At 45.8% G+C, this 26,250-nt stretch overlaps 1 protein-coding gene across 1 annotated transcript; it reads left to right on the top strand.

Annotated features, from left to right (window-relative positions):
- The first annotated feature begins 1,295 nt into the window (after nt 1–1,295).
- On the top strand, nt 1,296–15,161 carry MRPS33 (mitochondrial ribosomal protein S33). Its single transcript, XM_053254786.1, has 3 exons — nt 1,296–1,451; nt 8,328–8,573; nt 15,005–15,161. Exons 2-3 carry the CDS (start codon nt 8,356–8,358, stop codon nt 15,108–15,110), a joined length of 324 nt encoding a protein of 107 aa, XP_053110761.1. The 5' UTR covers nt 1,296–1,451; nt 8,328–8,355; the 3' UTR covers nt 15,111–15,161.
- The last annotated feature ends 11,089 nt before the right edge of the window (nt 15,162–26,250 follow it).

The raw sequence follows: 26,250 nt of genomic DNA, 5'->3' as shown, positions 1-26,250 counted from the left end.
TCCCATTCATATACAACCAGGGTGGACCTTGCTTAACTAAGGGGACAAGTCATGCTCTAACATTCTATTACTCATTTATTTATTCATTTATTTATTTATTCAATTTCTATGCCGTCCTTTCAAAAATGACTCTGGCTTGAGTTCCAGGGTGGGCTAAATATGTAACAAACAATCGATGTTTATCTCAGAAACATTTCTGACTAGCTGCTGAATTATTATGGTTTGGTTTTGATTTCATTTTCTTATCTGAGATTTGTACTATTTTAATCTTAAAAACCACTTTGGTTCCTATGGGAGAAAGGCAGTATAGAACTTCTAAAAATAAAAATAAAATTGTGGTGCACCATAGGACTGGGTGTGGGGTCCCAAGTTCAAAACCCTACTGAGCCACACAGTTGACAGGCCCTGGGGGGCTGGCGCTCTCTCGTTCTCTCTCAGCCCAACCCACCTCACAGGGTTGTTGTGAGAACAAAAGATAGGGAAGGGAAGAGCCACAGACACTTTCCTGAACTCTTTGAAGGATGGGATGACACTTTAATTAATTAATTAATTAATTATGAGGGTTATTAATTGCAGCTATGCAGCCTAATTCCCTTGCCGGTTGAGTCAGTGCTAAGGACCACTGAAGTCTCTGGGATTTCTTTCCTGCTAAGTGAGAGGACAAGCTAACAACCTGATCCTGTTGCATGTTTACCCAGGAGTAAGTCCTCGCTGGTTTCAATGGGGCTTACTTTCAAGTAAGGATGGCAGGCCTGCAGATGAATCCCATACATGTTTACCCAGAAACAAGTCCAACTGCGTCAATTGGAGTTTACCCTCAAGTAAGAATAGCATATCACACAGGGTTACAAACCTTAACGTGACACTTTATAAATCGAGTTTAAATGGTTTTAGCCCCACTGAAATGCAGGAAATACGCAGTTTAAGTCTTGTGCATGTTTGCTCATCAGAAATAATTCCCACCACTACATACGACAAAGTAAGTGCACACAGAATTCTAGATTAAATCAGTTTGCATCCAAGGACCCGAGTTTAAACAGTTTACTGGATTACAACCAGATTCAGAGCTATCCAGAGCATCGACACACGGCTTCGACTTCAATAAGCTTAAGGACGCTTAACCATAGACACCGGATGAAGAACACAACTTCTGCTAGCGCTTGACTTTGTCTTTTAAGAACTACTGTCCACTACCTTCGCGCCGCCCCTCTCTGAAAATCTCGGATTGGTGGCAGTCAAGCACCCTTTGCGCCTGTTTCCGTACGCTGACGTCACGCTCGCCCCGAACAAGATGGCGACACCCATAGAGAATAAGGCGCATGCGCTCAGCTACTTCCTCTGTTGTTTCCGTTGTGTTCTTGTCCAGGATCTAGCTTTAGATTTACCCGGAGTATTTAGAAAGAAGCACATTTCCTGCAGAGGGAAGACTGCATGGATTGAAGGAGAGAGAGGTGAGCTATGCAGATTGGTGGGTTAAGCGGTGGCGCGGGATGGGGGGCGCTTTGTGTAATATGCGGGGTGGAAGGATCTGAATTTTGGATAGGAGGAGCTGCTTTGTTCTTTTCGGGGATGTGAGAGTGTATTTTTTTCAAAAATCAAAATAGATGCATGATTATTTGGGAGGGACAAATACTAAGTGCGTCTGTGTGGATGCGAAGATCTAAAGCGACGCTTACCTTGTTTTACCTTCTTGTTCAGATTTACCCCGTGTACACTTCAGTGGGCTGTATCCGACTCAGTAGTGTATACAAGGAGTACTATCTCCTGCTAGTAAGCCGCACCACGAGCCACATCTGTACACTGGTTCTGATGTTCCCACAGAGGTTCCTCCCAACCTCCGGTCTCTGGCTGCTGTTGGCTGGACTACAACTCTTATAATCTTTCGCCATTTTTGGAAGAGTGGTATATAAATCAGATAAATAAATAAATAAATAATAGCCTGGAGATGATGGGTGTGGTGGTAGTCCAACATCACCTGGAGACTCGAGGTTGGGAACCGCTGTTCTAGACAAATTTCTGCAGTTTACAATATGATCCTAAACACACACACGTCTTTCTGAAACAACTACCCTAACGTTTCTGCTCTGGTATTTGATTGATTGATTGATTGATTGGGTGCTGTCAAGTTGGTGTTGACTCTTAGCGACCACATAGATAGATTCTCTCCAGGATGATCTGTCTTCAGCCTGGCCTTTAAAGTCTCTCAGTGGTGCATTCATTGCTGTCATAATCGAGTCCGTCCACCTTGCTGCTGGTCATCCTCTTCTTCTCTTTCCTTCAACTTTCCCCAGCATTATAGACTTCTCAAGGGAGCTGGGTCATCACATAATGTGTCCAAAGTAGGATAGTTTGAGCCTGGTCATTTGTCCCTTGAATGAAAATTCAGGATTGATTTGTTCTATGATCCATTTGTTTGTTTCCCTGGCTGTCCCTGGTATCCTCAAAAGTCTTCTCCAGCACCAAAGTTCAAATGTGTCAATGCTTTTTCTATCTTGCTTCTTCAAAGTCCAGATTTTGCATCCATAGAGTGTCACGGGGAAAACCATTGTCTGAACAATTCTAATCTTTTTAGGTGCAGACACATCACGTCTGGTTTTTAGTCTGTCTATTATAACTTGTTGATAGCCAACTTGGATTTTTTGGAAAGAAAAAGAAAGGCAGAATAGAAACCTGGCGAATAATCAAAAACCTGTTTGTTTAGAAGTAACTTTCATTTAATTCAATGAGACTTGCTTTCTAGGAAGTATTCTTGGGATTGCAGCCTCAAATTGTTAGGATCTGTTGGCAGAACTTAAGAAGAGCCCTACTGGATCAGGCCCAAGGCCTATCTAGTAGTCCAGCATCCTGTTTCACACAGTGGCCCACCAAATGTCTCTGAGAAGCCCACAGGTGAAAGCTGAAGGCATGCCCTCTCTCCTGCTGTTGCTCCCTTGCAAGTGGTATTTAGAGGCATCTTGCCTCTTAGGCTGGAGGTGGCCCATAAAGCCCTCAGACTAGTAGCCATTGATAGACTTGTCTTCCTCCCATGAATTGATCTAAACTGCACTTAAAGCCATCCAGGCTGGTGGTTGTTACCACATCTTGTAGTAGATAATTCCATAGGTTAATTATGTGTTATGTACTTCCTTTTGTCGGTCCTAAACCTGGAGGAGAGCTGGTCTTGTGGTAGCAAGCATGACTTTTCCCCTTAGCTAAGCAGAGTCTGCCCTAGTTGCATATGAATGGGAGACTAAACGTGTGAGCACTGTAAGATATTCCTCTTAGGGGATGGAGCTGCTCTGGGAAGAGCATCTAGGTTCCAAGTTCCCTCCCTGGCATCTCCAAGATAGGACAAGATTTTTATAGGACAAGATTTTTTATTGAACCAACAAACTACCAAAGCATACCGTACGTTGCTAAAGCACAATTATATACAAAGTGGTTGTTTGTACATGATATATCTACAAAGATTTACACACAATGATTTGGAAACCCACAAGGTTATGAAGATAGGGCTGAGAGAGATTCCTGCCTGCAAACTTGGGGAAACTGCTGCCAGTCTGTGTAGATAATACTGAGCTAGATAGACCAATGGTCTGACTCAGTATATGACAGCTTTCTATGTTCTAGTGACCAAAGCTGTATGCAGTACTCCATATGGCTGCATCATAGATTTGTATAAGGGCATTATATTAGCATTAGTAGCCAGTGTGGTGTAATGTTCAGAGAGCTGGACTAGGACTGGGGAGACCCAAGTTCAACTCCCCATTCAGCCATAATACTAGCTGGGTGACTCTGGGCCAGTCACTTCTCTCTTAGCCTAACCTACTTCAAAGGGTTGTTGTGAGGAGAAATAGACTAGGGAAGAGAGATACAGTGGGAGAAAGAGCCAACAAAGAGGAAGCTACGGGAAGGTTCTCCTATAGTGAGGAAATTTAGGAAGTACTTTCTCACACAACACCTGGGGTTTTTTAGTTTGGAAAAAAGACTGAGGGTGTCTGCGGTCTATAAAATTATGCATGGTGTGGAGTGGAGAGAAGTTTTTCTCCCTCTCATATAACACTAGAACCAGGAATCATCCCATGAAATTGATTGCCAATAAGTTTATTTATTTATTTATTTTATTTTATTTTCCATTTTATATCCCACTCTTCCTCCAAGGAGCCCAGAGCAGTGTACTACATACTGAAGTTTCTCTTTTTTCTCCCACTCCCTATCATGGCAACCCTCTCATGAAGTCTCCCATTCCAAGTTCCTGTTATGCTCCATTGATGACTAAGTTTCTAGCCCTTTCTGTTTCTTTGCCCATGTTACTTTGCCCTTGCCTTACACCCCATCTTGAGTTCTTAGTTTTGTAAACTTTTAAATATTTGTTTCTTATTTCCCCTGCTCCTGATACTGTGCTTATTGCAGAGCTGGTGTAATGTCATGGTTAAAAGATAGAATTATGAATCACAAACTCTCTGATTCAAATTTCACCTCTGCCACTAGTACTCTAAGTGCAAGGCCATGCAGAAAAGGTGGTGTGTGTGGGTGGTCGTGTTTTTTTGTTTTTGTTTGAGAGCAGTTTTGACAGAAGGAAGAGAGGTAACTGCATATAGATGTTCAGATTTTTCTCAATATATGTTTCCTTAGCAAAGTCTTTCTTGAACTGAGCCACCTAATGGTTTAGCGGGGAAGTGACTTGCCTAGGGAGCAAGAGTTGGTATGTTTCCCAGACTTTGGGAAACACCTATATTGGGCAGCAGCGATATAGGAAGGTGCTGAAAGGCATCACTTCGTACTGCACGGGAGGAGCCAATGGAAAACCCCTTCTGTATTCTACCAAAGACAACCACAGGACTCTATGGTTGCCAGGAGTTGACACCGACTCGATTCGATGGCATGATCTCCCCCCACCCTTTTTCTTGAACTACCCTACCCTCTCTCCATTTCCTCCTTTTCTCTTAAAGAAAGAAGGGCGGGGTTGATAGCCTGTAAAGCAGTGACTATTAGGTTGAAAATGTGAAAGCAACGTCTAGCTAACAATCTGAAGCTGGGGCAAGGCAGCAGACTTGAGAACCTTACACAGCCCTTAGATCCTTCTTGCCACTTTTTATTGATAACTAATAAAACATGAAGCATGGAGTCAGCTGTTTCTCCTGTCCTCATCTATATGACTAGGATGAGGATATAATGTAGTTATGGGGCCCTAGGAGCAAGGAGTTAACCCTTGCCTCAGCTGCCTCTGGGCTCTCTTTTTGAATCCCTTCTGCATAGAGCTGGGAGAAGCAGGCCGTTCCCACAGCAAGGATCTTCCTGAATGAACTCTGGTTTAATAGTGATGAGGGTCCTTTAGTAGATGAGCAGAGCTGTGCTCACAGATCCAGTGTCTCCAGGACTAAGCTCCGAGTAGGGTGAATTATGCAGGGGTTCGTGCCCTTTCCCCTGGAGTAAGCCAGTCAATTTACTACTGGGGCAGAGCAGGCCCAACCAATACACCAGATTATTTCTAGAAAGTGGAGCACCTCTGATACTGCAGATGTTTATCTATCAGGCCCTGCAAAGCCATGTAGTTTGTACTGTGAGTCAGGGATTCTCCAGCTTGGCCCCCCAGATGTTGTTGGACTAAACTCGCATAACCTCTGCCCATAATGACCATCACAGTGGGTGATGGGATTTGTAGTCCAACAACTACAGGGACCCAGGTCTGAGAACCCTTTCTGTAAAGGATTATACAACTAAAGGATTCCATAAAGGGCATGCCCTGTGCCAAGAGGCTATTCTTGACTTCTTGTACATCATCAACAGCAAAATATTTATATTCCACTTTTCAACCAAAGTTTCCAAAGTGGTTAACATAGAGAAAGAATACATAAAAATGTAATAGAACTCCCCAAATTATTGCATCTGTCTCAGTGGGAGTGTGACCATTGGCGTGGCTGTCAGGGTGGGTGTAGCTATGGGGGCTGTCAGGGAGAGTGGTTGCACTTCTGAACTTGCAACAATGCTACTACAAATATTTATATACCGGTTTTCAACAAACGTTTCCAAAGCGATTTACACAGAGAAATAATAAATAAAAATGGCTCCCTGTCCCCAAAGGGCTCACAATCTAAAAAGAAATATAAGATTGACACCACCAGCAGCTGGGAGTGGATAGGGCCAGTTGCTCTCCCCCTGCTAAATAATCACCACTTTTCAAAGGTGCCTCTTTGCCCTGTTAGCACGGGATCCTATATACCACTGGGTACAATTGTACGGATTAGGGATATGCAGAACGGCTCACAGTCAGAACGTTCCAACCACGAATCAGGCCATTTCAGGTGTTCCAAACTCAGAACAGAATGCCCTTCAAATGAAGGGCCCATTCCAAGCTTGGAACGCAGTGACCCCATTCCAAGCTCAGAACACTCGGAACGTTCCAAGCACCATTTTCGGCTCCATTTGTGTGATCAGCACCAGTGGTCCCTCTAATTTTTTTCATCTCTGTGCAGAATGAGTTTTGTTCTGGGCGGCAGTATCAAAGCAGTGTATGCACACCTGCATTCAGAATGGGGCCTTCCTGATTCAACCTGAGCGGGATCTAAAATTAACTGAGCGGACATCCAAAAACTTGTGAGCGCATGCACGTGTGCACACCTTGGAGGGAACAGTGGTCAGCACCACCAGAAGAGTGCCATTTAGGAGTCCAAAATGGTGCTTGGAATGTTCCAGCTAGGAACAGGGTTGTTTTGTTGGAACAACCGGCTTGACTGGTTGTTCTTACGGAACATTCTGGGGATTTTGCGTTCCTTTTTGAGCTCGGAACAGAATGCAAAATCTGTTTCATGCAGATCCCTAGTACAGGGAGGTACAACATAAGAGGTTGGTTCTCGTGCCTGACAGCTGGGTGGGCGGCGTGTTCAGTCAGGCTCCAAGCCCGAAGTGCTCTCCTGAGGAACAGTTGTGCCTGCAAAAATTGAGGTACGAGGAGGGGAAAGTGACTGTGTGCTAGCCACAGTCTGGGTGGGATAGGGCGGGACCTGCTTTTCCTCCACCCTCCATACAGTGCTTGGTACACCATGTGGGTTGATGGCTGCTATCCCACCCAGATTGCAGCTAGCTCACCATCATTTCTCCCTCCACTTACCACCTTGGTTTTTGCTGACACACGACCATTTCTTGGGATCTCGCATGGGGCTTGCAGCCTGGCTAGACATTTCTCTCACCTAGCTGTCGATCGTGAGAACCAGCCCTATGCCTGAAGAGGGCTTAGGAGGTCGGTTCTGAATCTCAGTCTCAGGAGTTTTAAAAAATGGGTCGTTCCTAACTGTATTCCTGTGTGTTATTTTTATATGTATGTGTAGTGTATCGTGAGTAAGCTCGGGCTCAGCATTTCCCAGGTGCCAGCTTGCCAGAGCACCTGGAAATGTAAGTGTGGCACCTAAGCCAGGCCATGGACAAACACAACCAGGAGGAGGATTGGGCAAGCAAAGTGGGAGCAGGATGCTTCCCACCCTGTCCTGGTCCTGTTGGTCCACCGTCTGTCTCAGCCAGCCAGATGTGACCATACCAGGAGCAGTGAGTGAGCAAGCAAGCATGCCTTCCCCATAGAGTCGAGGGTGTAGCTGGAGGAGGGTGATGAGTCCATCTCCCCCATGGATTGGAGGAGAGCAACAAGTCCAACTCCCCCATGGAGCAGAAGGTAGTGTGGCTCCTAAATTCTTGGGCTGGCTCCTGAGACCTTGACTAAACAACAGGAAGAATTTTTTCCACCCTTGTTTATATGTGCATGAATCATGTGCTTGCATGATTAAGAAGATGTTGCTACCATTTTATTTATTTGGGAAATTGTATCCTGAAATGAAATAGAGGATCAGTGTCGGCTGAGATGGTTTCAACAACAGTATGAGAGGAGCTGACGAAAAAATATTTATTCCAATGCATTGTGGTATCTTTTCAAGGAATAGATATGCTTGGCTGCCTGAGAGAGATGTGTTCTTTGCAAATGTTGGCCTACATCTCCCATAATATCTGGCTATTGGCCATTGTGGCTGGGGATTATGGGAGATGTAGACCAAAACCAGCTGGGGGGCCAAAATTGAGCAGGCCTGCCCTAAACAGGCTGATGAAAGTATCTATCCAAAAACACCTTTTTGGATATCTCCTTAAAAAAGATACTATCGAAACATGTTGGATTAAGAATGTATATCCTGCCCTTCCGTGTTGCCGTTCCAAAAAATAAATGGTAGGTATCTACTTGAAACCACTCTTATTTATTTATTCAATCAGTCAATCAATCAATCAATCAATTTCATATAGATGTATAGGAATGGCATATAAGAATGTCTTAATGCTGCAATTCCCCCCCCCCCATTTTTATCAAGGAGCTGTAAGTCCAGATTGTGCTTAGTGATGTCATCCACGCTTTCCAATTATGCCATCCGAATGGCTCGCTTGAGCGCACGGATATTTGGAGAAGTTGCTCGGCCAACTGATACATTATCCATGAAAGTCGTGAAACTGTTAAGTGAGCCCCCCCTGGCAAAGCGGAAGGAAGTTTATGATTGGTATCCTCCCCACAATACCTACTATGGCCTCATGAGGAAGCTTCGTTTCTACGGCCTCTACAGGTAACTGAAGCATGGCGTTGGGGGAGGTATGGGAGTATAATGAAAGTAGGCATCTTAAAGAAGCAGAAGAATCCTCCATAGCTATGATTAGTGCAGTCAGAATGGACCTCTTGCTTGGCTTCATGCAGAGAGGAAAGAATGGGAAGGAACTGGTAGGATGCCTCTGAAAAGAAAGTTGCAGGGGACTGACAGCAGGAGAGGGGACATACCTTCATCTCCTGGTTGTTGGGCTTCCCGGAGACATCTGTTGGTCCCGTGTAGGAAACAGGATGCTGGACTTGGGTGGGCCTGGTCCAGCAAGACCCTTCTTATGTTCTTGATTGTGGTGTGCAACCCAGTCCCATGCATGTTTACCTGGAAGTAAGCCTCACTGTTGTCTTTTTTGCACACTTGGCTCGGAGTAAACCCCACTGATATGAATGCACAGGGAAGGATCTTTCTTGAGACCTTGGGGGACTGCTGCCCACCTATGGTCAGCAACTAACTTTTCACAGGACCAGCCAAACCAGCTCCTTCAGCTGATTTTACTCCTACAGAAGCTAAGCCTTGCGTGGGCAGAGGGCTCTTTCTCCCCCTTCTTGCAGTATGAACAGAGGCTCATTCAAAGTTGTCCCATCTGCTGCTCATTCCTAGATGCGGGTAAAGGCACTTTTACTCTTTGCACTCCACACACTTAGTGGCTGTCATCTGGACTAATGCTGCAGTGGTGCAGTGGACAGATAGGCACTTGTCCCATAGCTGAGCAGATGCTCAGAGTTGTGCAGCCTCTTGTGCTCTGGGTCTGCTTGTGCAAGCATTGTCCTTGCACAACAAGGATAGCTTTGTATCATTCCCTGAAAAATATGTGGCGCGTGCGCCCTTGTTGCGGCGGGGCGCGTGCGTCCCTAGTCTTGAACACAAATGCCTAACTTAGCAGAACATCCTAGCACAAGTTCAACATGTCTGCATTAATGCAGCGATGTCAACCAGTGAGATCAGCCACAGAGGCTCTGCCAGAGTCCTCCTCTTAAGGATTTCAGTTTCTTAATTCCCTGCACAAGACAAATAAGAGTGAACAGCTGAAGTCCCAAAGGGGAGCCTCTGTGGCTGCCCATATTGTGTATGTGGGGTGCAACCAAATAACTGTTTGCCTGCATCTGGGATGAGCAGCCGATGAGACAGCCCTGAATTAGCTTATGTTGTCCATGCTGGAGAGTATGAGGTTACAGAGAACCAGAGTGGCGTAGCAGTCAGAGTGTCAGACTAAGACAGGAAAGACTCAGGTTCAAATCTTCAATCGGCCATGAAGCGGATTGGGTGACCTGAGGCGAAACCTTTCTCAGCCAAACCTCCCTCACTGGGTTGTTCTTGGATACAATGGAGAAGTGAACCCTGTCTGCCACCCTGAGCTGCTTGGAGGAGAGGCGGGATGAAAATATGGGAGACAGCAGTTCAGGGGTGTAATAAGGGGAGTGGCCTAGCCTGGGGTGGCCCAAGCCATTACAGCACCTGCGGCACCAAACGCCACCTTGCTCCAGAGCCCTAGAGGGGGGCATCCCCCTTTCAAAACTGACCTTTGTGAGTTTTGAATGTGTTGCAGCAGGCATGGAGGAAGGAAGATTGCCAGCATCCTTTTCTTCCTCTCCTTGTTCTCCTTGGAAGCTTTGCAAGACATGTGAGGAGAAGTGCTCCTTGCAAAGCTTTGCAAGGGTCAAGTTGGCCCAGAAGAGCTGCTCCGATGGCAGCAATGGTGGGGGATCTTGTCCCCCTGCTGTTGCCCCAATAATCTGTCGTCTGAGATGACTGTCTCACTGTGCCTTATGAAAGGGCCGCCTCTGGATACAGCACAGACACTGGCTTACTGCCTTCTCTGCTTTTTAGAAAATCTGAACTGTAGACTCTGGTCATGGTGGTGGTTCTCCCTGATTCTAAAGCAGAGTGATTACTCCAGGTTTTTTGGGGACTGACCACCCTGAAACCATCCAGTGCCTCAAACCACTCTTAAATATTAAAAGGAAAAACTTGGCAGAGAGCAACCAATGGCATTTTATGTCAAGAGAGATGGGGAAGACTAGAAATTCAATTCAGATTAAGTACATGGTCTTTCCCCCTGTATTATCAGTATCACATTTCATTGGTGAACTGCATCCAGTTTTTTGTTCTGTTTTAAGCCATGAAATCTACCCCTTCTGACATGATCCTGACATCAGAAAGCTTTTCTCTTAAGAGGCAGTGTGTGCTATTTTTTAATCCTGAATAATGGCTATCCAGGTGTGTTCTCTGCTGCTAGGGGAGAAATGGCAAAGCTTCCCATTTCACAGAGGGGTTTCCCTTTTGGCATAGAAAGATGTAAATTAAATTACATGCTTGGCTCTTGCAAGCTTCTCTTTTTAGCAAGTCTCTTGCTCAGAAAAGCCTTCAAGGGATCAGGGATTGCTTTTCAGAAACACATTTGGCTGCAGGCAGTCGGTATTTGATGGAGGTGGAACAAAACGGAGGCCTGAAGGTCGTCGACAAGCATTTAACAATATTAGCCGTGCAGCGACCTTAGGCAAGCGATATTATCTCGTTAATGGACAAGTGCAGCAACTGGGGAAGATAAATCAAAATTAAAGCTCTAATTCAGTACAAGGCTTTTTAATCAGAGCTGGCTTTATTAAAAGCCATGCTTTGATCCTGTTAGCGTAAGCAAAATGCTTACAACACCCAAACAAGACATTTGAATGGACTTCTCTCATGGGTCTCATTAAAGCCCCTCTGAAAATGTACATGTTCTCCAGCAGACTTCATAGTCTGTTGTCAGAAAATATAAGCTTCCATAATGTAAGGGGACTGGGAAGGGAGGAGTGGCATTGATAGCAAAAGTCATGGAGGGCTTTTCAGGAAATCCGCAGAGGAAATAAGATTTTTCTTAGCTGCAGGGGGAGACTGACATTCAGACTGATTTACTGAATTGTGCTACTTAGGAGTTACTCAGTTTCAATAGGACTGCTTGTGAGCAGTGTTTCCTATAATGGGGATTTCCAAATGTTGTTGACTACAACTCCCATAATTCACATAATTCAAAAACTGGGGATGATGGGAGTTGTAGTCAACAACATCTAGTAATCCCTGTTACAGGGAACACTGCTTGGGAGCAATTTAGTCTGGATGTCATCCGGTTATTAATGCTAGGCCAAGATTTTCAGTATATGAGTTTTCACACACACAATCCCATTTGCTGAATCAGAATCTGGATTCCTGAAAAGCCCTGTTTTTGCTTCCTGTTATAAAATAAAAGCTGGTTTCTATTTTATTTCAAATAGATATTTTAAAGATATCTGTCAATCAAATGGTATCCAAGGCCACTTACAACAGATCAAAATAATACAAGATTAAAATACAAAGCAATTAAGATAGACCAAGTTTTTCTTCTCTAGGAGAAGCCAGAGCTGGTACACTGGTCAAAGCTGGTCAGAGTTGCTGAGTCAGATGTCTCCAGAGCATCCATAAATCCTCCTGGCTGAGGGAAACGGTTTGTGAAAAAGCACAGGGAGCATTTGCCATTAGCTCCAAAGCTCAGCACAAGAGCTTTTTCCGTAAACCGAGTCATATTGCTGGACCATTGAACTCAGTACTGCCTACTCTGACTGGCAGGCAAATTCTTGGGTAGACGTCCTCTCTACTCTGCTAACTTTGATCCTTCTAATAGGAAATGTGAGTAGATAAAGGGGAGGACAGACATCTTCTGCATGTAAAGCATGTGAATTTCCACTGAGCTGTGGCCCCTTCCCTGCCTCATGGCCGTTGGTGATTGTCTCCTATCCAGTGTGTCCCGCTAAGGCATGCATACGTGTGCGCATGCTCCCGGGTGTTTTTTAATGTCCACTCAGTTAATTTTAGATCCCGCTCAGATAGAATCAGGATGATCCCACTCTGAATATACATGCGTGCACACTGCCTTGATACTGCCCCACAAAACTCATTCCGCACACAAATGAAAAAAATTAGAGAGAACACTGCTCCTATCCTTTGGATCCAGGAGCTAGCCCCCAAATCCAGAGCCAGTCAATGGACATTAGACAACGTTATTGGATTTAGTGATGGACATTGTGGAGTGGGGGTGGTAAATGGGCTGCTCTTTACCCCCTCTTCAAGAAACAGAGAGCAGAAACAGGGCTGCCTAGGACAAAGATCTCATTAAATAACTCTACCTCTGCATATCCTAGTTTAGGCGCCACAATTACATTTCTAGGCACCATGGCTCCTTGGTGCCTGGGATTTGTCAAGCCCTGCCCTACGCCCTACTACACCATAGTACCACTTGCCAGAGATTCCAGTATTCTGCAAAAACTCCTGCCTGTTCCACACAGTGAATATTTTGTGCGCAGGTGTGGCTTCCAGTGAGCCCGTCCTCTCCCATCATCCCCATTCTTGTGCAAAGTGGCATTCAGAATAAAATCATCAAGTTCCGCAAATATTCTCGTACATCTTATCTCTGTAAGCTTGGAATCAAACTGAGGTTTCTTGGTGTTGATTTTGGGCTTATTTCTGTAGACTGCAAGTCTAGTCTGTTACTTTGGGTGTGATCCAGTCACACATGCACATAGTAACACTGTATGGGGCCTTGCCTACTCCCCATCCCACCCACCCCATGCAATATGCTTTTCCACAGTCCATTTGAGTTGAACAGGGTCTGCCCTGGTTTGCATTTGAGTGGTAGACTAGTAAGATTCCCCTTAGGGCAGGCCTGCTCAATTTAGCCCCCCCCCAGCTGTTTTTGGACTACAACTCCCATAATCCCCAGCCACATAGGGCAATAGCCAGGGATTATGGGAGTTGTAGGCCAGCATCTGCAGGAGGGCCGAAGTTGAGCAGCCCTGCCCTTAGGAGATGGGGCCGCTCTGGGAAGAGCATCTGCATGCTTGCATGCAGAAGGTTTTAAGTTCCCTCCCTGGCATCTCCAAGATAGGGCAGAGAGAGACTCCCACCTGCAACCTTGGAGAAGCTGCTGCCAGTTTGTGTAGACAATACTGAGCTAGATGGACCAATGGTCTTACTCAGTCTATGGCAGCTTCCTATGTTCCTAAATGTTAGATAGGTACAGGCCTGCAAAGGGAAGGCAAACTAAAAGTGTGTGTGCATTAGACTATTACAGAATAATATCCCCCCCGCCACCCCGTGTTGCTTTGTGGATTAATTTTGATACTTGATTTCACATTGGAATGCAAAAACCCAGCAGTTAATAGTACAAAGAGCACACATGCCATGGACTTTCATAGATAAACTTGCTTCTTTCAACAAGAAAAGGGAGCCTTTCAGCTTCTTCAGATCTAAAATTATAGGGTACAATCAATAGCATCACTGTTGATAGAGCCTAGTTGTACTTAAGTTTTGTGGGGGTTTTTAAAAGCATGCTCTAAGAGATGAGTAAGTTTGCTATCCTGGGAATAAAAGAGACTTTTTTCTTGCCACCCCACAGCCACTGGTTTGCCTTTTCATGTGCATCTCCAAAAAGAGAGTGTGAGTAGTTTTAGAAAATGCTCATTAAAGTCTTGAAAATGAGGAGGCTTGTTTCCCAGTCAAATTTTTCACTTAGGAAACCTGAAATTTCCTAAGTATGGTGCTTGTTGATTCTCTTAATAGGAGGATCATTCAGATAACAAATCTGTCTCGGCATGTAGAGTTTCTTCTGCAAAACCTTGTCCGATAGTACAGTAAAGAAGTTCTGAAGAACACTGATTCCTGTTCACTCCGTTTGATGTTTTAAAACTCAGTGCAGGGGCAATCCAAGGTATGGCGGCACCTGAAGCAAAGATTCAAATGCTGCCTTATTCCACACCTCTTTCAAAACTAACCCTTGCAAGCTCTGGAAGTGGCACTAGGGTTAGGCTCTATTTTGTGGGCGATTCAGTTTGGAGTTGAATTGCCCACAGTCCTCTTAGGAGAGGAGAGCTGGTCTTGTGGTAGCAAACATGACTTGTCCCCTTAGCTAAGCAGGGTCTGCCCTGGTTGCTTATGAATGGGAGACTAGAAGTGTGAGCACTGTAAGATATTCCCCTCGGGGGATGGAGCCGCTCAGGGAAGAGCATCTAGGTTCCCTCCCTGGCTTCTCCAAGATAGGGCTGAGAGAGATTCCTTCCTGCAACCTTGGAGAAGCTGCTGCCAGTTGGTCAAGATAATACTGAGCTAGATAGACCAATATGGCAGCTTCCTAAGTTCTTGCAAATTGCCCCAATTCGACCCAAATTGATTCGAGGTCGAATATAATTGCACATCCCTAGCTGTTGTGTTTTGTTGTGGGTTTTAAAAGAATTTTGTTGCAGGCTGCCACGAGTTAATATATGAGGAATGGTGGCATAAAAATACACATGGAGCTCCTGTGTTCTGCCTAGCTGCATTCTAATGTATATGTTTCCACAGTATGCCTTTCCAATGCTTCCACCTGCTCACTGTATCCTTCCTCTGTTTAGGGATGAACATGAAGATTTCAAAGAGGAGATGAAACGACTAAAAAAGCTACGTGGGAAAGGACCTCCCAAGAAAGGACAAGGAAAGAGAGCTTTGAAAAAGAAATAGCATTGCAGTGAAACTGTGTTTATTGAATAAAGCTTCTTGGGATGAACTGCAGCCTTTCAGTTAGAAAGAGAATCTGTATAAGATGGAAGCCCCTTTCACATGCATCCACAGTAGCATATGGATTCCCTTCGCTTCTTGATGATGTGATCCTATGCTGCTATCCCAGGGGTAAGACCACCGGAAGGAACTATGCCAGAACCATGTGGGCAGGACCAATTGCTCAGGTCTTTGCAACCCAACCCTTGCTCAGCCAGGAGGAAGAGCATCCATTAGCTGGGAAAGCTCCCTGCAGTGTGTCCCACCCATGTGGCTCCAGTGTTCATACAAGTACTGCCAGCATTCGCAGCTCCCATTGCTAAAAAAAATAAAAATCAGATACCACATTGCTACGAGCACATATGAAAGGGGCCTGAGTTGGAGGACATTTTAAAAGCAGATGGTCACATATACAAATAGTAGTCTCCAGTGCTTGGACGCCTATCTGGTTTGGAAGGCGGCCACCCAAAAATAAGATGGTAGGCTTGTTCTCATGACCAGAAGGAGGAGTGTCCAGCCAAGCTCCATGCGCGTTCCCAAGAAATAGTCGTGTGTTGGCAAAAATTGAGAGATATTGAGGGGGAAGTGATCATGTGCTAGCTGCAATCTGGATAAGATGATGTGGGATGTGCTTTTCTTCCACCCTTGATAAAGTGCTGGGTACGCAATGTAGGTTGATGGCTGCTCTCCTGCCCAGATCACAGCTAGCACATGATCACTTCCCCCTTAAGCTATCTCAATTTTTGCCAAAACACACAACCATTTCTTAGGAGCACATATGAGGCTTGGAGCAACATGCCTCTGAATACCAGTTGCAGGGGAGCAACAGCAAGAGACAGCGAGCATGCCCTCACTTCTTGCCTGTGGGCTTCCTAGAAGCATCTCGTGGGCCACTGTGCAAAACAGGAAGCTGGACTAGATAGGCCTTGGGCCTGGACCCGCCTCCTACCCACCTTCTGGTCGTGAGAACAAGTCTGCTGGTTTCCACATACTGGGAACAACAGGTCAGGGTTCCTAACCTGGGTTCCTCCAGATGTTGATGAACTACAACTCCCATCATTCCCAGCTACAATTTATTGTGGCTGGAGATGATGGGAGTTGTAGTTCAGCAGCATCTGTTGTAACCCAGGTTGGGAACCATTGCCTTAGGTATACAGAAGAGTGTAAATATGTCAATTTTTTCTTTTTTTAAAAAAAGGTTTGGTTTTTAAAGAAACCAATCAAAACAGCTCTGTAAGCTTCCAGGACTTTGGGGAAGGTTGAGGATACAGAGAAGAAAAAACTACAACTCATCTTGTCCTTGCTGCTACCTTTTGTTGGGGGCAAGGGGTGGCAGGAAGACAGACTGCTAAGCTAAATCACAGCTCTGCTAAGATCCTGGCATTTCTTTCCATGGGAAGCCCTCAATTCAGCTCCAGGGAGAGAACAAATGAGGTCTACAGGGATCAGCAGTAGGGCAAGCTGTGTCAATTGAGTTCCCCATTGAGAGCAATTGAGGTATGGAATGTTGGAAGTGTCTGTTGGAAGGGTGGAATTGGCCTGTTGACCCTCTTAACAGGTTATCATAAACTAGTGAATTTAAGCCCGTTAAATTAACGGGCGCTAGTAGACCGCTATTGCGGCTCGCTCTTTGGGGCTGGCTGTTCCCTTCTCTCTCCTGTCCCACTCTCCCTCCCTCCCTTCTGCCCCACACTCTTGCCTCTCTTCCCCTCCCTCCCACCCCACTCTCTTGCCCTTCCTCCCCCTCCCACCGCTCTCTCTCACCCTCCCCTTCCTCTCAGCGTCCGCTGTGGGCGGCCGGGCGGAGAGTTCCGCCGCGAAGAGTGCTGCCGCCGCCACGGGCAGCGGGCCCGAGAGTTCCGCCGCGGGCGGCTGGGTGGCCGGGCGGAGAGTTCCGCCGTCGCTGTGGGCGGCCGGGCGGAGAGTTCCGCCGCCGCCAAGAGTGCCGCCCGCCGCTGTCGCATCTGCCCTCCCCGCAGTCCCTCCGTTCCCATGGCCGCCGCTTCCGGCCTTCCCATGGCTTGGCCGGCCATCCAGCCAACATGGCCGCCTGGTGCCTGTGGCCGTATCTTCCTCGGACGTTCTGGGCATGCGCTCTGCGCATGCCCAGAACGCCCGAGGAAGACACGGTTGCACACACAGGCTCTTTATTATAGAGGATATTCTGGAGGAATGGAGGGGAACTGGTCTTGCGGTAGCAAGCATGAATTGTCCCCTTTGCTAAGCAGGGCCTGCCTTGGTTTGCATTTGGATGGGAGACTAGATGTGTGAGTACTATCAGATGTTCCCATTAGGGCAGGCATGCTCAACTTAGGGCCCCCCAGCTGTTTTTGGACTACAGGAATCACCAGCCGCAGTGGCCAGTAGCCAGGGATTATGGGAGTTGTAGGCCAACATCTGCAGGAGGGCCAAAGTTGAGCATCCCTGCTTTAGGGGATGGCTCAGCTATAGCTCAGTGGAAGAACATCTGCATGCCAAAGGACCCAGGTTTGCCCCCTGGCAATCCAAGCAGGGCTGGGAGAGACTCCTGCCTATAACTCTGGAGAGCCGCAGCCAGTCAGTGTAGACTAAACCAAGCTAAGATGGACCAGTGGCCTGACTTGGGATAAGGCAGCTTCCTCGGTTCCTATGAGACAACTTCTGCTAAAAGAGCACCTGTGTATGTCGCAGCAGGTGTTATCACTAGGTACTAAACAGAGTACGGCCCTCTGCCAGGGATGCTGTTGCAGCTTCCTGCACTGAGCAGGAGGTTGGATTAGAAGACCACCAAGGCCCCTCCCAGCTCTATTATATACAAATGTATGCAGGTTTATGAATCAACAAAGGCTTCTTCAATTGGGACAAAATCCTTTTGAAAATACATGTGCCCCAGTCACCAAGGAATATCAACACATGGAATTAGATGCACATGGGCACACATCAGGATGTACATATGAGCTGCCGTGCTCACCTGGGATGCTTTAAAACCAGCTGGGTATGTCTTGCAGCTGTAACCCGGTGCTAAAGCACCTACTTTGAAAGCAGAAGGTCCCAATTTCAAGACCTGGCATCTCCGGTGAGGCTGGGAAAGACCACTCTGAAACCTGGGAGAACGGCTGTTGTTGGTGTAGACTAGGGTGCTCACCCCTCCTACAGATGTTGGACTACAACTCCCATAATCCCTGGCTATTGGCCACTGGCTGGGACTGATGGGAGTTGCCCAAAAACAGTCGAAGGGCTGGAGTTGTGTAGCCCTAATGTAGACAATACTGAGCTAGATGGACCAGGGGTCTGATTAGATATGAGGCAACTTCATATGTTCATATTTTGATGGTATATATCCATATGGGGGCAGTGGTTCCCAACCAGGGTTTCTCCAGGTGTTGCTGAACTACGACTCCCATCATTCCTAGCTACAATTTATTGTGGCTGGAGGTGATGGGAGTTGTAGTTCAGCAACATCTGGAGGAACCCTGGTTGGAAACCATGGATATGGGTCACCACTTGCATGCAGCTAGAGCTGGATCAGGATTGTGTTTTCTGGTTCTCATTTTTTAAACATGAGGCTTGTCCAAAGGTGCTCTTACCCCTGAACTTCCGGGCTGAAGTCCAAGGCCTCCACACACCCTGAGGGCCTCCAAATCCTTTTTAGTCTGTCCCGGGTGGTGTGGTCACATTAAAAATGTGTTAAAAATACTGTGGGTGGGTGGCCTCCAAAGGTCTTTAGGTCCAGGCTCCAAAATTACCTAGGTGCACCTCTGGGCTTACCCCCATGCAGTACTATTTGTTACAGATCTCCTGGGTTGCCATCTACGAAACGCCCACAATATCATCCAGCATGTTCTTCAGATTAAGGTAGCTGACAAAAAAGGACCAAAAAATGAACAAAAAGGGGGGCTTAATTATATTATAGGCACTTTCGCCTCCCTCGCCCCCTATGTTTTCACTGAAACCTATGTAATTTGTTACGTAATGAAAGGAATATGCTTTGAGAAATAATACATGACTTCTTAATTGTTCTTTGCCTAAGAACAAGGAGTTCACTTAAATACACACTTCCCTTAAAATGTGCCTTAGAAAAGTACTGTGTCACAAGCACAATGAATACCTCTTTTTAGCCTCTAGCTTTCTCTCTCGGTAGGAGTATTTGTAGCTACCTGTTTTAATACTGAGGGGTTTTTTGTCTGTCAGCTGGATTGATATTTTTTTCCCATGGGGGTGCAGCAGCAGAAGATGCGTAGACTACTTTCTCTCCTACTGCTTCTTCCACTCTCACTTTCCTGACCCTCTTCCTGCTCTTACTCCTGCAGTTTCTAAGCCTCATGTTTCTTTTCTTTTTTTAAATTCTCACTACCCACACACTCTGTTGGAGACAGTATTCCCTAGCCTGCCTTTCTAGACTCAGCAAGCACAGTAATGTAGCTTCCCCCTTGTATGAAATGTGTGGGAAAGGGAAGTAGATGGCTAAAAGATCCTGGAAACCTATCTATGACAATACTGTTGACTGCTGTGGATGGGCACTGAGCTGCTGTAAGCTCCCATTAAAGAAAGGGGGCATTTGAGGATGTTGGGAGGGACCACAAGATGTGACACCCCCCATATTTTGTGAAGGAAGCCTAGATCTCTCCCAAACCAGAACCACCTGCAAAGAAGCAGAATGCTTGAAAGAAGGTTCTGAAGGGAGGTTCTTTCCCCTGTCAATCAACAGAGCACAGCCAATAACCATGGGAATTTGTGGGAAGGTGGGTGAGAAAGAGTTGGGAGAAAGGGGTGAGGGAGGGAGCAAGGAAAACTATTGACAGGGGGTGATGGCAAATGTGGAGGAAGCAGGGGCGTAGCTATAACTGAGCGAAACAGTTCAAAGAACACGGCCCCCAGCTCCTGAGGGCCCTCCAGATCCATCCCTCCCTATTTTCTTCATGATCTCACTCAGTCTGGGGCGCCACCAGAGAGAGGGATGAACATGGGCCCCCTATCCCCTAGCTACGCCCCTGGGAGGAAGTTCCACATTTCAGCTTCCCGAAGCTGCCCATCCACACTCTATTCTGCCCCTGCCTCCCCAACATCACGCATGAGATTTCAGATCTGATGCAGCATATTTGTTGTGGATTCCACTTGTAAAGTAATGTTTAGAAATGAATCTTGAGAGCAAGCAAAAGCAAAATAGCAACAAGAGCTCAATGTCCACCACTGGCTCGTAATACTTGGCATTTATTTAACTCTTAAGTGAATACCATGTCACTCAAAAGGTAATCCTTATGACAACCCTGGAAAGAAGGCTGGGACTCCACCTTGCTGAACCACCAGGAGAGGATACATTGTGGTCTGCCATATTGGCTTGCCTGGGACTAGCTGCCATTTGGCTACTCTCTTCCCAGAACTGTTCCTTAATAGCCATTCCACCTAGTCATTGTATAAACTGAATATTTCAGTACCTGAATTGGCTTGCTTTGCTCGTCCCTTTTCTCTTTTGTATCCTGTCTGTTAGGTTGTAAATAGGCAGGGGCTGCTCCAGGTTGCAGGGGACCCTTGAAATACTGCCCTCCCTGCCCTTCTCCTAAAGTTTGTGGTGGTAGGCAGTGTTCCCTCTAACAGGGTTCCCAGATGTTGCTGACTACAACTCCCAAAATCCCCAGCCAAACAACGCCATGGCAGCTGGGGTGCTAGGAGCTGTCGTGAACAACGTCTGGGAATCCCTGTTATAGAGAACACTGATGGGCTTATTTTGCGGATGAATGAGAGAAGGGCAATGATGGAGCAAATCTTTTGGCTGAGAGAGTTGCTGCACTGCCACTGCACGAATGCCCTGGGCATTTTGGCCCTCCTTCGGAGTCTTTGGGATTGGCAGTGTGTCCTTCAAAGACCCTGGGCCCTTGGCAGTTGTCCATTATTCTGTTCCCTGATCTGTAAGCAGGACCTATGTCAGGGGTTCCCAAACTCGGGTCCCCAGATATGTTGGACTACAATTCCCATCACTCCCTGCCAGAACTGAACTACAGCTCCCATCACCCCCTGGGCATTGTTGTCCAACAACATCTGGGAACCCAGTAAATTTGAGAATTCCCGGCCTATGTCTTTTAAAAATCTACATACAGTGCCTAGAAAATGGTGGCTAAATTAAGAACTGAACTGGAGAACTGAACCAGCTCATGTTTTTAACTACTATGTTACACTAGTGCAATGTGGTATGTGGTATCAGGTTCTGATTTTCTTTTAAGGTAGACATCAGTGGACTCCTCTTTTCCATTTTGCAAGCAGCTTTAACAGTCACTGCATATTATTTATGGAGCACCTAAAATTAACTACCGTATTTACCCGCATACAAGACGGCTCTGAATGTAAGAGGAGCCCCTTGAAAAATAGAGGTTGTACCCTACATTTACCAAAAAGGAAAAGGACTTTGAATTTAAGATGACCCTCTGATTTCTAACATCAAAGTACTTGGAAAATAACTAGTCTTGGATTCAAGTAAATACAGTAGATGCTGCACAAAAATGGTTAGAAATTAAACAAAAATGCTCTGCCTAAGGGGTTATTTAATTAACAATGCAATTCAGTAAGGAATAAAGTAGAGAAAGAATGATTAACAAATTGCTAATTATGCAGTCCTGTGAACTGTACTTGGAAGTAAATTCTACTGTGTTCCGTGGGGCTTACTCACTAGTAAGTTTGTTTAGGATTGCAGCCAACAGAATACAATAGTCCTACATGAAACCTATAGGTCACAGGTTTATTCTTAAAGGTAGGACAAGAGCTAATAGACCAGAGAGATGCAGTAGGACCTGGAGACATTTGTTTGGGATAACAGTGGATAGTCAGCTCTCAGCCTTACAAAAAAAGTGTATGCTGTTTCCCTAGGCCTGTTTGTGCAATTAGTTACTCAGGGGTAAAAAAAAAATGGTTTGTTTGTATTCTCAGAGGAGTGAATCACAGGTTGAAAGAGTCCTTTACCCAGTAAAACCAGAAGTTCTTGATTCACTTCTTCCATCCTGGGGAATGTGAGCAGAGTTAACATTAGCAGAGTTTTCTCTGGGTGGAAGAGTTCATGGTTTGCTACAGAAACAGTGCCTTGCAGATGACCCATGAGGATTAACAAAGTAGTCGCTTGCAAATCACTAGGAATATGTCTTTTTGTTTGGGCAGACTGCGATTGTAATCTTGAGATGTGCATCTAAATAATAACTGCATGAAAAACAGCCTGAGGTCTGTGAGATTTTGATTTGTTCATGGAACCACTTCAAGGCATATTTGCTGTTTTAATGGCCAATATATCTACCTTATCTTTGGTTTTTTTAGTATGTGACACACACTATTCATAAGATTTCAGAGCAGTTCACAAAATAAAACAAAAATAGCAACTATTAAAAAGCAAACAAGCCTATCAATAAAGCAATCCCAGCAGAACAGGAAAAATGAGCTTAGCAAGTGGAACAAGAACGTGCAAACATCAGAAAATCAAAGTCATTCTTGAAGAGAACCTTCTTTGCCTGTAGGAGGAGAGCAGAGAGGGTGGCTAAACACACCTCTCTTGGAAGAAGGTTCCAGAGCAATGGGGCTGTCACAGAGAAAGCTCTGCAACCTTGTATTGGCCCATTTAGCCTCTATGTTAGATGGAAGCTGGAACACGGCCTCCACAGAAGGTCTTAAAATACTACATAAGAACAGCCCTCCTGGATCAGGCCCAAGGCCTATCTAGTCCAGCATCCTGTTTCTCACAGCCACCCACCAGATGCCTCTGGGAAGCCCACAGGCAAGAGGTGAGGGCATGCTCGCTCTCTTGCTGTTGCTCTCCTGCAGCTGGTATTGAGTGGCATCGTGCTTCTGAGGCTGGAGGTGGCCTATAGCCAGCAGACATCCCGTACTAGTGGGATGGGATCTCATACAGAAAGAGACATTCCCTGAGACAGTCGCTCTGTGGAGGAGTTTAAAAGTAGGCCAAAAACTGCCTAAAATTAGAACTGCAAAGTGAGAAAGGCAGAGAGCTGCTTGCAACCCAAGGTGGGAAATATGACAAAGTCTAGAAAGGATCCAGTGTGTGACATAGGAAGCTGCCTTAAACTGAGTCAGACCATTGGTCTATCTAATTCAGGATTGTCTACACAGACTGGCAGCGGTTTCTCCAAGGTTGCAGCAGGAGTCTCTCTCAGCCCCATCTTGGATAAGCCAGGGAGGGAACTTCGAACCTTCTGCATGCAAGTATGCAGGTGCTCTTCCCAGAGCACCAGATTCCCTAAGGGGAATCTCTTACAGTGCTCACATATGTAGTCTCCAATTCAAATGCAACCAGGATGGACCCTGTTTAGCAAAGGGACAATTAATGCTTGCTACCAGCTCTCCTCCCACTCGATGGAGTGCAGGAGTGTGTGTGTCACTTTAATATTTTGCCTTGGATTCCAGAATAAGCAAGTGATGGTCCTCCTTATCAATGTCTAGTTTTAAAAAGTCAGAGGCCTTCACACAGCAAATGCTTATTGTGGCTGCAATGCATCACCCCAGTATTCCCTGGAGAAAACACATGAAACATGACCAGCAGTTATAGGAACATAAGAGGTTGCATTATACTGAGTCAGAACCTAGGTCTATCTCTACACAGACTGGCAGTGGCTTCTCCAAGGTTGCAGGCAGGAATCTCTCTTGACCTTATCTTGGAGAAGCCAGGGAGGGAACTTGGAACCCTCTGCTCTTCCCAGAGGGGCTCCATCCCCTGAGGGGAATATCTTACAGTGCTCACCCATCAAGTTTCCCATTCATATGCAACCAGGGCAGACCCTGCTTAGCTAAGGGGACAAGTTATGCTTGCTACCACAAGACCAGCTCTCCTCTCCCTTTTAAGAGAACCACCTATGACCAGTGAAGGCTCTTTGACACATGCCTGTGATTGTTTATGAACACACCTTCACACCCTACATTTTAACTATGCTTCTTTTATTATTATTATTTATTATATTGATTGTAAGTCACCATGAGTGGCAGTGTGCTGGAAGGGTTGGATAGGACACTTTTTAAAGAAATAAAAATAAATGCAGTATCTTCCTGAATCGGAGACAGCTCTGAATTTAAGATGACCCCCTTAAAAATAGAGGTTAAACACAGGTTATGCCTGCATTTATTCAAAAGGAACAGGACTCTGAATTTAAGACAACCTCCTGATTTCTAATATCAAAAATCTTGGGAGGAAACTAGCTTGGATTCAAGTAAAGACTGTACTTCAGAAAACAACCACTTGGTAAACACAATTGTCATGCAAAGTGTGAAGGAACGAGGGCTGGATCCAGGTTTGAGGGAGTCCTTGACAACATGTCCTCCTGTGTGGCCTTTCCTCTTTACCACGACGTCTTTCATTCTTGGTAGGCTAGTAGCAGCAATGTTTTAGTCAGTGGTTGCTGCCTGCCATGTTCTTTCCCCCACAATGCCCTGCACCAGCCACCAGGTTTTCCCAGCCTTTAGTCCGCAGATGTTGTTGGACTGCAACTTGCAGTCCAACAACATCTGTGGGGCATGATGGAACTTGCATCATGCGGGGCAGGCTGGGCATGATGGAACTTGCAGTCCAACAACATCTGCGGACCAAAGGCTGGGAAAATCTGGTGGCTGGTGCAGGGCATTGTGGGGGAAAGAACATGGCAGGCAGCAGCTGCCAGTCAGAAAGCTCTGATCTCCTTAGAGCAGTGGTTCTTAATGTGGGGTCCTCCACCAGATGTTGCTACAACTCAGTTGTGGCTGGGGATGCTGGGAATTGTAGTTCAACATCTGGCAGACCTCACATTAAGAACCACTGCCTTAGAGCAGTGATTCTCAAACTTGGGTCCCCAGATGTTATTGGACTTCAACTCCCATAATCCCCAACCAAAGGCCACTGAGGCTGGGGATTATGGGAGTTGAAGTCCAATAACACCTGAGGACCCAAGTTTGAGAATCCCTGCCTTAGAGAAAAGATTGGATGTGTTAGCAGGACCCGCCCATGGATAAATAGCATCCTGGGGGAGGAGTGTCTTCAGAGTGCCCCACCCCCACCGTTAGTTTATGACTGTGTGATAGGACACAGGCTCAGCTTGGCGACCTGAAAGACATAAGTGAATAATTGTGGAAATGGGAGTGAATATAGACATAATTGAATTGTCATGCATGTGGGACAGGGCTTTCTCTGTTGTTGCCCCCAGGCTCTGGAATGCACCCCCAGTGAATGTCCACTCTTTAACATCTGTGACTGTTTTAAAGGACAGCTAAAGACCTTTGTTGTTTGTTCAGGCTTTTATCCCTGGCTTAGAGGCTGCCAGGTTTCTCAGCTTTCTTGCTTTTGTTTATCCTTTTTATGGTTGTTGTTTTGGTGTTTTATGGTTTTTACTGATTAACTGATTTTAAGGTTTTAAATGTGATTTTTATGAAATTTTATTGTATTTTAACTTTTGTAAACCACCTTGAGATGCGTGTTGAAAGGCAGTATCAAAACTGAGCAATAAATAAATAGGAATTGTGTCCATAGTAGAAAATCACCTATCATCTTAGCTAAAGCTGCACTTCTATTCTAATCAGGACAGAAAGACACTTAAGTAACAGATCCCCTGACTTTAAAAACTTGCGCTTTTTAAATGTTGAAAACAATTATATACATATGTTGTTTTACAAGCATGGGCTAATTGTTTTCAAAAACAATTGAATCAGATGTGGGGAGCCATGCTCGTTGCAAATGCATTTAATAAATTTGTAGTGACTCTGGTTTTCCAAATAGACAGATCTTTTTTCTGCTCTCCTTTCCTGTAGCTGTGAAGAGGTGAATATGCTGCTTTGAGCCTGAAGTGGCCATTTCTACTTTTATTTACTGCTAAGCATTGCTAAACTGGCTTATCTTTAAAAGCACTAGTGTAACAGAAAATGAGTAGGTGACGGTAACAACCCAAGGCCAGTACGATTTAACAACACTGCCTGCTGCTGCTGCAGAGAGGCGGACTACCTCCTACAATAACAACAGCAGGGGCTTGGCCGAAGAGAGGTCGGGAAGGGGGCGTGGCGAAGCACTTCCGCGGCCTCCGGGTTCCCTAGGTGACGCGAAGAGAAGGGGGTCGCGTCGTGACGTCAGAGTGTTTACCGCTGACGTCTTCTCGGACATGCGCACTGGTCACGGCGG

Source organism: Hemicordylus capensis, chromosome 5, assembly GCF_027244095.1.
Source record: "Hemicordylus capensis ecotype Gifberg chromosome 5, rHemCap1.1.pri, whole genome shotgun sequence".
NCBI lineage: Eukaryota > Metazoa > Chordata > Lepidosauria > Squamata > Cordylidae > Hemicordylus > Hemicordylus capensis.
Note: the sequence above shows the minus strand (reverse complement) of the source record. Positions and strands in the feature narration are given on the sequence as shown.

What these genes read in the sequence shown, in the direction of transcription:
- MRPS33 (XM_053254786.1), top strand. Translation starts at nt 8,356, where the DNA reads ATGTCATCCACGCTTTCCAATTATGCCATCCGAATGGCTCGCTTGAGC. An exon ending in CGTTTCTACGGCCTCTACAG is followed by an intron (nt 8,574 to 15,004) that starts GTAACTGAAGCA and finishes TCCTCTGTTTAG; the next exon opens with GGATGAACATGAAGATTTCA.